This window comes from Notamacropus eugenii, chromosome 1, assembly GCF_028372415.1.
Source record: "Notamacropus eugenii isolate mMacEug1 chromosome 1, mMacEug1.pri_v2, whole genome shotgun sequence".
Taxonomy (NCBI): domain Eukaryota; kingdom Metazoa; phylum Chordata; class Mammalia; order Diprotodontia; family Macropodidae; genus Notamacropus; species Notamacropus eugenii.
Genome location: NC_092872.1, coordinates 726,887,132 through 726,900,159, shown reverse-complemented (window position 1 = coordinate 726,900,159; position 13,028 = coordinate 726,887,132). Strand labels below are relative to the sequence as shown.

Below are 13,028 nucleotides of genomic sequence, written 5' to 3'. Positions count from 1 at the left end.
GTCAGGTACTTTGCTAAGAGCTGGAGATACAAAACAAGGCATGAAAACATAGTTCTCATTGCCCATAGTTCTGCCCTATGCATCAAAAAAGGCAAGACTAATCCTTTCTGGCCCCCCCACAACAGCACTTTCATTATTTGTGTAGCAAGAAATTAGATTACAGCCCAATTTTAACACACTGTTTATAAAAAAAAAAAAAAACACTGATTGTTTTACAGGTTTGTAAAGAACCCAAGGCAGAGTTAAGTGGCATTTCATGACTGGCAAAATGCAGTCCAATTAAGTAAAAGAAGGTACATTTAGCAGGTAAGGGAATTTAAAACAATCAAAAAAGAGGTTCCCTAGGATATCAGGAGTTCCTTTTTTTTCCTTTAAATTATCCAGGCCCCAAAGAATCCCTAAGAGGGTCCCAAATCAATCCACCTGCAAGGAAACAACTCAAACTGCTCCAAGTCTGCTCTGTAATACTTTCTTTATTCACAACAGCCCTTGTTGCCATGGTGGGAGGGAGGGAATTTAACTCTTCTCTCTTGGGCTCCATTAGTGTTTTTGTTTCCAATAAAAGACCTCTAGGGATCATCTAATAAAGGTCTGTAGTTTAACAGATGAAGAGCTCAGGTAAAGTAACTTGTCCAAGTTTCCACAGAGCAGTGGGTTAGAACACTACTTCTATTAACAACACAATAAGCTGTTATCATTGGAGATGACACAAAGTATGCAGGCAAGCAGGCTAAGGAACCACTTATATTTCAGATGGGGAAAGGAGAAAGTTCTGGAGTTCTCTGAATTTTTCAGGACAGAAATCTAAGCAAAGCTGAAGAACAGGAAGGTAGGAGAACTATACATATGTTACCAGACTTGCTAATTCCTCCAAACCATTACTCACTGTCAAAGTTTTACCATGAAATCTCTCATTCCACACACCACCTCCTCCCAAAAAGCTACAGTACCGTGTGGCTACACTGAAGAGTCTTGAGTATGATCTGGTTTTAAGATTCTCCAAAACAAGATGCTATAACAGCCTTTTTTTTCCCATTTAAAAGTATTTTTTTCAATTCAATTAAAAAGTTTTCAACATTTACTTTTTTAAGATATTCAGTTTCAAATATTATCCTCCTTCTACCCTCCAAGACGGCAAACAATCTGATATAGGCTAAACATGTACAATCATATTAAACACATTTCCACATTTGACATGTTATGAAAGAAAAATCAGAACAGAGGGGGAAAGACATGAAAAAGAAAACACAAAAAAAGTAAAAATAGTAGCCTTTAATCTGCATTCAGACTCCATAGTTCTTTCTCTGGATGAAGGCAGCATTTTCTATCATGAGTCTTTTGGAAGTGTCTTAGATCACTACATTGCTGAGAAGAGCTAAGTCTATCAATAAAGTTGATCTTCACACAATGTTGTTGCTACTGCATAAAATGTTCTCCTGGTTCTTCTCACTCAACATCAATTCATGTAAATATTGATAGGTTTTTCTGAAATCCACCTGCTCACCATTAGCACATTAGTATTCCATTACATTCATATACCATAACTTACTCAAGCCATTCCCTTGTGGACAGTCATTCCCTCAATTTCCAATTCTCTGCCAACACAAAGAAAGTTACTATATTTTTGTACACAGAAGTTCTTTTCCTTTTACCTCTTCAGGATATAGACTTTGTCAAAGAATATACAGCTTTATAGCCCTTTGGGCACAGTTCCATATTGTTCTCCAGAATGGTTGGAATACTTCTGAATTGTGCATTAGTGCCCCTATTTTTCCATCTTCCCTCCAGAAAGCAATTTTCCTTTTCTGTCACATTGGCTGAACTGAGGTAGTGTGACACTATTTCCAAGTTTTCATTTTTCTAATCAATAGTGAGTTAGAGGACTTTTTCATTATTATTAATAATTTTGATTTGTTCATTGAAAACCCTGTTCAAAGTCCTTAACCATAATGGGAATCACACTTATCTTTTCATGTGTCAGTAAGTAGATGACAAGGCATGTGGCTACCATGAGGTCATAGTTCATCCTGCTGTTTACCTGCGTTTCAATTCGGAGCACTGCACAGAAGTCACATTGGACCAACATCTGTCACAGGCCTTTGTGATGCCTTGTTTAAATTAAGGTGATTGTAAATTATACTCCACAGTGGCTACCTAAATGAATGGAGCAGAAACAGCACGAGCAACATCAGGAATACAGTCCAGATTACATTATTTCTCAAGCACCATCAACAATTATCACTCATTAGGCTCAGGCTCATCTCATGGGCAAGAGGTCATGCACAAGAGTCTTACATGCCATATGCCCAAGGATCAAAGTTAATACTAAGTGTCCCCCAATATCACCATCCATTCAGTAACCTTTGGCTCAGTCAGCATAACCTCTACCTCCCTGAAGATTCATGGAAGGATAACAATAAATCTTTGCCCCTTAACAGGCCTCTACAGAGGGGAAGGATATCTTCTTTTCCCATGGTGTCTAAATAAGAAATCTATGAATTGCATCTAGGGACTCAGAATCACAGTCTAGTCATCTGGGGGAATAATCCTTTCTGGCCCCCCCCAACAGCACTTTCATTATTTGTGTAGCAAGAAATTAGATTAGAGCCCAATTTTAACACAGTTTATAAAAAAAAAAAAAACAAACACTGATGGTTTTATAGGTTTTTAAAGAACCTGAGACAGAGTTAAGTGGCATTTCATGACTGGCAAAGTGCAGTCCAATTAAGTAAAAGCAGGTACATTTAGCAGGTAAGGGAATTTAAAACAATCAAAAAGGAGGTTCCCTAGGATATCAGGAGTTCCTTTTTTTTCTTTAAATTATCCAGGCCCCAAAGAATCCCTAAGTGGGTCCCAAATCAATCCACCTGCGAGGAAACAACTCAACTGCTCCAAGTCTGCTCTGGGGAATCTTCCCACACTCTTTATTGTCATGAAGGATCACTCTAGTATGAATTCTCTGATGGACATAGTGCCCTCCACCTAAAAGCCCTCCTATACGCATTATACTCTCGAGGTTTCTTTCCTGAATTAATTCTTTGGTGTTGATTAAGTTGTATGCTCACTCTGAAGGCCTTCCCACATTCATTACATTCATAAGATTTCTCTCCAGTATGAATTCTCTGAAGCACAGTAAGGTTTTACTTACTCCTGAAGGCCTTTCCACATTCACAACATTTATAAGGTTTCTCTCCAGTATGAACTCTGTAATGTACTGTAAATTGTATCTTATACCTGCAGGCCTTTTGACACTTACAACATTCATAAGGTTTTCTTCAAATATGAATTCTCTGATGCAGAGCAAGATGCTGCTTGCTCCTGAAGGCCTTCTTACATTCATAAGATTTCTTTTGAATATGAATTCTCTGATGCAGAGCAAGGTGCTACCTGGTCCTAAAGGCTTTCATACTTTCACTACATTCATAGTGTCTCTCCAGTATGAATTCTGTGATGCACTCTAAGTTGTGTCTTATATCTGAAGGCCTTTCCACATTCACTACATTCATAAGGTTTCTCTCCAGTATGAATTCTCTGATGCACAGTAAGATTTGACTTATTCCTGAAAGACTTCTCACATTCACTACATTTATAAGGTTTCTCTCCACTATGAATTCTGCAATGCACTGTAAGTTGTGCCTTATTCCTGAAGGCCTTTCCACATTCATTACATTCATAAGGTTTCTTTCCAAAATGAATTCTCTGATGCAGAGCAAGATGCAGCTTGCTCCTGAAGTCCTTCTTACATTCGTAAGGTTTCCTTCGAATATGAATTCTCTGATTCAGAGTAAGGTACTTCTGGCTCGTGAAGGTCTTCATACATTCCCTATATTCATAAAGTTTCTCTTCTGTATGAATTGTGTGATGCACTCTAAGTTGTGTCTTATATCTGAAGGTCTTTCCACATTCGCTACATTCATAAGGTTTCTCTCCAGTATGAATTCTGTGATGCACAGTAAGATACGACTTATTCCTGAAGGTCTTTCCACATTCGCTACATTTATAAGGTTTCTCTCCATTATGAATTTTGTGGTGCACTGTAAGTTCTTTCTTATCCTTGAAAGCCTTCCCACATTCACTACATTCATAAGGTTTTTCTCCAGTATGAATTCTGTAATGCACTGTAACTTGTATCTTATCCCTGAAGGCCTTCCCACATTCACTACATTTATAAGGTTTCTCTCCAGTATGAACTATCTGATGCAGAGTAAGGTATTTCTGGCTCCTAAAAGTCTTCATGCATTCACTACATTCATAAGGTTTCTCTCCAGTATGACTTCTCTGATGCACAGTAACATACGACTTATTCCTGAAGGCCTTTCCACATTCACTACATTTATAAGGTTTCTCTCCAGTATGCGTGATTTGATGCAGAGTAAGGTATGTCTGACTCCTGAAGGTCTTCATACATTCACTACATTCATAAGGTTTTTCTCCAGTATGAATTCTCTGGTGCACAGTAAGATTTGACTTATTGTTGAAGGCCTTTCCACATTCACTACACTCATAAGGTTTTTCTCCAGTATGAATTATCTGATGCACATTAAGAGTTGATTGACTCCTGAAGGCCTTCCCACATTCACTACATTCATAAGGTTTCTCTCCACAATGAATTCTGTGATGCACTGTAAGTTCTTTCTTATTCCTGAAGGTCTTCCCACATTCTCTACATTCATAAGGTTTCACTGCAGTATTAACTTTTTGATGTTTAATAAGATCTAAGTTGTGGAGGAATGCTTGCCCACAATCCTTATTAAGGATGTCTCCAGTATTACTTTTCTGATGCACTGTAAGTTTTGTCTTATCCTTGAATGCTTTTCCACATACACTGCATACATAAGGTTTCTCTCTGGTATGAATTTTTTGATGTTGAATAAGATATGAGTTGTAGGGGAAAGCCTTCCCATACTCCTTACATTTATTAAGGATGTCCCTCGTATGACTTCTCTGATGCCCAGCAAGATGCTTCTTGCTCCAGAAAGCCTTCCCACATTCATTACATTCAGAAGGTTTATCTCTACTAAATTCTCTGCCCTCTGAAAGGAAGAATAAGGAGCTGGTTAAATCTGCTTTTATTACCCTTCCCCAAGGTTCTTTAGTTGCTCAAAGGTTTTAGAGAGATTCTCTTGCTTTCTCACTTGAGAAGGCTGGTCTCACTACTCTTCCACCATGAATCAATTCATCTTACTTGAAAGAATGATCACTGAAAGGTAACATATGTAAATGATTTGACTGAGGATGAATTTATCTGGAGGGTTGACTGAACCCTTACTCTTCCTTAATTGGATGACATTTGAATGGAATAAGACTATTCAAAAAAGAAAATGACTGAGACTTGCAAATGTATCCTTAATCATCTGAGATGAAAATAGGAGAAAAAAACAAAACAGGAAGAAAAGAGAACTGAATTAGAATAAGGAAGAGAAACACATAAATGAATTTTAAAAAATTAAGAAGAAAAACGAGAGGGAAAGTGCAAATGTTGACATGAAATTCCTCTAAAAATCTAGCATATCTACTTCACAAGGGATTGATTGAAATCTGTAATAATAAGACATAGATGTTTTTGAGAAGAGAAATTCTTAATAATTACCTGAAACACTACCCAAACTCTACTAATCAAAGAGGTAAAAATAAAAATAATTTGGAGGCAGTAATAAAGTCATGAGAGTAGCAAAGTTACCTTAAAATGATAAATTTTGACAATTATGGTATAACAGCTAATTATTAAGCTGTTGCTGCTATTTCAGCTAGAGCTACAAAAATGTTCATTTCCGTTGACCCAATGATCCTAGTACTATCTTTGCTTCTTCAATATGGTGATCAAAAGAAACAAAGTACTCTCAGTAAAATTTTTCACAACAACTTTTTGTGAAACAGGAAAATACTGAAAACCCATAGGTCCAATGATGGGATAATGGTTACATAATTCCTATCATATGAACATACTAATTTGTTTTTATAAACAGAATTTCAAAGCACAAAAAAAAAGGATGACATATAACATGATAGAATGAAGAAATGCGAATGAGATTAAGAGTAAAAATTTTTTAAAGCAATAGCAACAAAGCAATGCAATCAAATACAAAAGGAAAGAAAACTAAGAACTAAGGAGCAAAAAGGGCACATGACTTAATATCTTAAATAATGTCCTTCTTTTCAAAGGGAGAATGAATTCATCCATGTGAAGCAGGAGAATGCCTGTGTAAGAGAAGATAATCTTCAAGGAACAGAAGACAAATAACTGTCTTGTAGTGAGGCAACAACTTTCTTTGAGAGTGGAAGTACATTTCAGTAAAGAGATAAGTAAAAAAAAAAAAGGTAACTTTTTGAGGTCAAAAAATGAACTTTGAAAGTCTCAGCTCCCCTCATGAGGGCTGAGAAGCTTTGATACACCACTGTGTTCAACATTTTACAAGAGCTTTGACCTAAAAAGACCAAGAGATTCCTAATTTGCAATGACCCATCTGCTTGGTTTTTATGTAGTCACCTGCACAGCTGCTTCTGGGAATATGTGCCTCAGGCATCCAAGATGCTTCCTTTCTTTCCAACTGGTAGATTATATCTGGTTTGGAAACAGCAAATCCTGTTCAATGAAAATGAAAAAGTGCTAGGGAACCATCTCTGAGTTCCATCATAGAACAGATAAATGAAATATTCCTTCCAACTCTTAGTGGAAAGGTGAGGGATGAAGGGCACTAAATATATCTTCTACCATCAAGGGCACTATGCTAAATGATTTTATCTAAAATTTTTGTTTTTCAAATATGTGGGGTTCAATGGACTGGGTGGGGGAAGAAGTAGGGTTTGTTTTTCTTTTCAGGTGTCAGTTGGAGGTGAAATAACATTTTTTAAAAAGTAACCACAAAACTTAATAAAAGAATCCAAAACTAAGCCCTCTTTGGGAAAAAAAGTAAGCATGCTAAGAAGACCTCAAGGACAGTACAAATCACCACCAATGGACATTCTACATGATGGGAGAATGGATAAACGAGTAGGACTTAAGTAAAACTAGTTCAATCCGCTCACTCCCTACTTAGACTGTGGGAACACTGTGTATGACAAAACCTACATTGGGCTTAAAAAGACAATCTTGGATCTGAAGCAACAGAGAGGGGAAGATACATTCTGAAGGAAAATAACAAATCAAGAAATCATTTTCTAAGCAAAGATCATTTTTCCTGCAAACAGGGAGCACAAGTAATCTGTCTCTTGGCTAAAAAAAGCATTAGGAATAGTTTACAATTTACAATGGGTCATATCTTGAAAGGTGAGGTAACATATATCAAGATCCAAAGGGGTAGCTGTTCTTACCCAAGGACACCAAGTTCCTATAGTTCTCCAGCATCACATCCCTGTACAACTTTTTCTGAGATGGGTTCAATTGTATCCACTCCCCGCGGGTAAAGTCCACAGCCACATCCTTGAATGTCAGTAACTCCTGAAACAGCAAAAAGATTTGTGCTTACCCAGCTATAGCTCTAATTGTTATGAAGTTCAAATGGAAACTGCCTGCCAGTAGACTGAGGGAACTGAGTGTTTTAGGGTGGCAAGTGGTACAGGGAATTAAAGTAATTGAGTCAACCACAATGACTCCATTTTGTCACTCAATCCTGGAGGTAGCTCAGGTCTTTTTCTGTTCAATTATAGGTCGAGTCCAACTTCTGTCTTGTGAGAAAAAATTATTCAGTTGTGGGAATTAGGAGAAAACCTTATTGCACTGTTTGAACCTGGATGGGCCTGGCTGGGAAGACATCTCCATCTGCTGCTTAGAGACCCTTAACTGAGGACCAAGGTTATGCTTACCAGAAGTCCAATCCGATCCAAAAAGATTGATATAAGTCATTCTCCTGATTGTACAGCTCAAGTAACACCTATGTCTTCCCTGAAACTTGGCTCCATGTTCCTTTGATTGTATACAGACACATGAGGGGAATGGGAAATCTGTTTTTCTAAATTCAGAGAACTGAATCTGTTGCCCCCCACTCCTTAACATGGAAGGTCCCTAACCTTTCCTCCAATTAGAAATAAGATTACTTAATATTGAATTATTTATTTCCTTTTAATTCATTGTTCTTGTTTGATTATTTCTAATGTACAAAAGTACATCTCCTCCTATGTTCTGGGTCCAGTCCTAATGGGAGGAAGGAAGGGGCCCACGCCCAGTTTGCTCTGCAACCATCATGCCTGGCTTAATATAAAATTTCAATGCCCCAAAAATTGAAATTTTGTTTCCTCAGTCACTTCATCTTTCATTTTCTGCAAGGGATTGTTTCATTTACTTATTTGTATCCCAGTACAGTGTCTGATATACACCAGCATTGAAGAATTCTTCAAGAAGAAGTAAATGATGAATAGAAACATGTATAGAATAATTTTACACACCCCACACACGCAAACATATTTCTATCTAGTGGTAGGGTTGGGGGCAGAGAAATGGCAAAAAAAAAAAATATACTTGATTATTATATATTTAAAAGGAATAGCAAGTTGTACATAAAATATTTGCAGTTTCATGTGCACTCATCTTATTTTTATCCTATTGTTTTCTAAATGCTTGCTTTATTCCATAAATTTAAAATTAACTAAACAAAAATTTTGAGAAAATAATTCCTCCCTGATTAGTTTACAACCTTCTTGAGGAGAGGAGCCATTAAAACCATCTTTTGTATCCTTCACACTTAGCACAGTGCCTGGCACTTTGTAAGTGTTTAATAAATGTTTATTGTTGTAAATGATTCCAATGACACTAAGTTTAAATGTGTGGGGTTTTCGGTGGCTTTTTTTTAAAACAATGTACACCCATGGCTTCTACTTCTGCCTTCTGAGCTGAAGCAGTAATATGGCTAACTCCTTTTCTACTTGCTGAAATAAGCAATGAAAATGAAATTGTTGAAGGTAGCTATCCTGATGTCTTCTCTTCCAATCTAAATAAGCCCAGTCCTTTAATAAGCCTGATCTCTTCACAAAGCTACCTTCCCATTTTCATCCAATCACTGGGCTTCTTTAAATATGCTGCTCTGAAGTGAACCTGACTGTGTTCAATGCTCCCAGCACCATGTGAGTAAAGGCAAGCATGGGGGACTACAGTCTCCTGTAACAGTATGTGAATAGTTTTTTTTACAGCTGAAAAGGGTGTTACAGGACCATTACTTCCCAATTCATATATTTAGGCCTGAAAAAGACTTTAGAGTCCAGTTTTATCATTTTACATGTTACGGAAGTGATGTCCAGAGAGAGAAAGTGACTTGGGTTGTAGGGAGACGTTGAGGACCACAACAGTTCCATGAGTTCATGAAGACCTGATAAGCCCACTCTATCGTGCTAATGAGTTGTTGGTTCGGTCCTCCAGTATCTCATACAATAGCCCCAAGGCTTTGAGGTCTTAGGTAAACATCTTAGTATTTGACAAACATCCTGAGGCAGTCCTTGGGACAAGTGTTTGTTAATGAAAGAGGACTGGTGAAAGTAATCACAGCACAGCTTTCCACGAGTATGGAACTTACAGCTGCACAGCATATAAAGCTTGTACTTGCTAATAATGAACAGAGCTGGTAACATCTCTGTCTCCCATCTCATCACTGCGTGCCTGAGATTGAGACATCCCGCAGGTCGGAGGTCTCTCCACTGAGCTGGCTGCAATAGATTGACACCTAATGTGGGACCTCTTCGAATAGACAAGAGAAGATATAGGACCCGAGGGAACCCTTGGACTCGGCTGGAGTCTCACCCACAGTTCTGGACCGAGACACAGGGAAGTCACTGTAAACAGCTTCCCAGAAGAGGGAAGTCTCCAGGCAGCACTCCCGGAGCAGAAAGAAGACTTCGGAGAGGTAAGTATAAATTTTCTTACCATTGGGCAGAAACTAGGGACAGAGGAAAAGGAATCTTATGCAAGACTTATCTATAAAATGTTAAAGAAACAGGTTTGCTCAGTACACCCTTCTCAAATTAAAACGTTCCTAGAGACAGCATACAAGGTATCTCCTTGGCTTGCTGAAAATCCTTCTTGTGATATTGATTCTTGGAAAGTGGTTGGAGAATAGGTTACTGAATTTCATAGACAGAATCCCGAAGAAATCCTCATAGATAGTTTTGTTATATATAATCTTTTCAAGACAGGCTTGTCTGACCCACTTTGTTTAGCACAGAGGAGGTACTCTGAGGCACAAACACAGACACCCTTTAGAAATTCCTCAGGTATATAAACCCTGGAGAAGAACAATGTTGAGGAAGAGGGGATACGAGAAGAGAAGGTCAGGGTATATAATTCGATTTATCCTGATTTGTCTATACTCCAGGAAGGTAGAAAAGTTGAGATAGAGAAATGTAATAAAATGCAGGAGTTAAGAGACTCAAATTAGACAGCTTGAAAAGAAACTTTCTAAATTGAAATTTTCCTGCGATAAAGAGGAAATATCAGAACTTGAGACGGGAGAAATTGCCATCCCGCAGAAAAAAGGAGAAGTACACTGAGCTCCAAAAATTGAATATACAGCGTTACCTGGGGGTGAAATAAAGTTATAATAGCTAAACAGGAAAGGCTTGTACAATCGGGACATCTTGTAGCTTATCACTGCTACAGCAGATGATTGCAAATGCAAAAGCATGAGGGGAGCATCTCAGTGAGTTGGGGTTGCATATGGCTATGCCTGTACTAGAGGATCATGAGGACGATCCTCAGAATCCTGGGCAGAGCCATGCTGTTAGAAGACATGGGGCGTTAGAAGTAAATTTAATAAAAGAATTGAAAAAGGTCATAGTAGCGTATGGGCCAAAATCACCACATGTATTAATGCAATTGAAGTTTGTGGCTGCTTACGTACTCACTCCAAATGACTGGAAGGCAGTGGCTAGAGCAGTGCTAGAACCAGGGCAAGTCATTTCCTGGGTCACTGCCTATATGGAAAAATGCAGACAAATGGCTCTTCAACATAATCCTGGAAATCCCACTAATGCCACATTATATTTCGAACAACTTTCTGGTATAGGCAGGCATGCTACAGACAACATACAAATTGAATTCCCTATAGAGACATATGAAAGAATTGTTAGTTGTATTGAAATGGCGTGGAGGACCATCCGTGTTGCAGGAGAACCACAAATACCATTCACTCAGTTTAGACAGAAGACACAAGAACCTTTGTAGATTTCCTCGCCCGAATACAAGAGGGAAGTTCAAGGAATAGAAGCAGTTATTAAACAAGTAGTAAGAGCAAATTGTAATCCAGATTGTAAGAAAGCTATGATTGGATTAAAAAGGATGCATCAATAGAGGAAAAGATACAAAGATGTGAGCAAGTAGGTTCTCAAATTTTTAGTGCACAAGTTTATGCTGAGGCAATGCACGCACAGGGGGTGAATATCAATGTGGAAAGACGGGTCATTTCAAAAAAGAATGTTGGCAGTCACAAAAATCAGGAGCACAAAGAAAAGGCCTTTCACACCCAAAAACCACATGTCCAAAATGTAAAAAACCTGGTCATTGAGCATCAGAATGTAGGTCCCAGTTAAACATCAAAGAGGGTCTGAGCCCTGGGGCCCCGGCAAACAACACTTGGGGTACAGTGGGAATATAAGATCCTTCTCCTGCCACTCAGGAGCTTCGAAAGCAATATGTCTCTCTGGCGGCTGCTCACCTGCCTACAGCATTATAAAGTTAAGAAGTGCAAGGAACGATTGTATTCAAATCCATACTCCTGTGGAAGTCCCCATACAAAATATTGGAGAAGAAGAATTAATAGAGGGAGAAATAAGGTTACTGACATCCATCCCTGTAGATGAATATTCAGGTTTATTACCTATGACTATTCTAATTAAATACGAGATTCAGAAAGTATCTATGATAAATACAAATCCAGAACAAATTTATATAGATAAGGACCAATGTATAGCACAGTTAATCATTTTCCCAAGAGCATACAAAGAAGAACAAAACACAATTACGTTCACTACTCAGATATCAAGTTACAAACCAATGCTTAAAGTGGAGGTGAAGAATTTTGAGTTTGAGGGGCTTATAGATACAGGTGCAGATAAGACTGTCTTCCCTCAGGAACAATGGCCTTTATATTGGCCTACTCAACCAGCCTTTTCACATCTGATAGGCATAGGGGAAGTACAGAAAACACAAATATCACAAAAATACCTTAAAAATGGCATTGTGAAGGGAAAACTGGGAGAGTGTGACCTTATGTTGTTATAGGGTTGCCAGTTATACTTTGGGGAAGAGACATATTGCAACAGATGGGTGTGCAAATAACCACGGGTTTTTAGTGGGGACTGCTGTTGAGAAACAGGGGCGTATCATTCCTCCTCCACTACAATGGAAGAGTGATGACCCAATATGGGTGGAACAGTGGCCCTTGAGCAAAGAAAAGATAGAAGCACTTGAGGAGCTAGTAAATGAACAGTTGGACCAAGGTCATATTGAGCCGAGTACTAGCCCATGGAATTCACCTGTATTTTGTATAAAGAAAAAATCTGGCAAATGGCGATTGTTAACTGATTTACAACAAGTTAATGCATCCATGCATGCAGTGGGAACTTTACAACCAGGACTCCCTTCTCCCAATATGATACCTCAACAAGATCCTTTATGGGTTATAGACATTAAAGACTGTTTTTATTCAATTCCCATTCAATCTGAGGATGCTGTGAGATTTGCATTCTCCATACCATCCTTCAGGGTATGAAAAATAGTCCTACCATTTGTCAATGGTATATAGATCAGATTTTACAACTGGTTAGGAAAAGCTATCCAGATGCTACTATTATTCATTATATGGATGATATTTTGGCTTCTCATAAAAACAGACACATTAGAAAATATAATGATGGCTACAATACACAGTTTAGTAAAACAAGGCCTTATGGTAGCGCCAGATAAAGTTCAAAGAAAAGCACCTTTTCAGTATCTAGGACATTAAGTTTATGATAATGCAATTATTTTAAGGCCTCCAATTATTGACACCTCTAAGATTAAAACACTGAACGAATTTCAAAAATTTATTGGTAGACAACAATATGTA

The 13,028-nt window shown here is 38.1% G+C and overlaps 1 protein-coding gene across 1 annotated transcript in view; it reads right to left on the bottom strand.

Moving 5' to 3' along the window:
• Positions 1 to 453: 453 nt before the first annotated feature.
• LOC140522204 (uncharacterized) overlaps positions 454 to 13,028 on the bottom strand; it is a 28,749-nt gene continuing 16,174 nt past the window's right edge. Inside the window, 4 exon segments of the mRNA XM_072637374.1 lie at positions 454 to 3,426; positions 3,428 to 5,033; positions 6,488 to 6,583; positions 7,312 to 7,438. Of these exon segments, the coding sequence (XP_072493475.1) occupies positions 2,946 to 3,426; positions 3,428 to 5,033; positions 6,488 to 6,583; positions 7,312 to 7,438 (2,310 nt within the window). The 3' untranslated portion in view covers positions 454 to 2,945.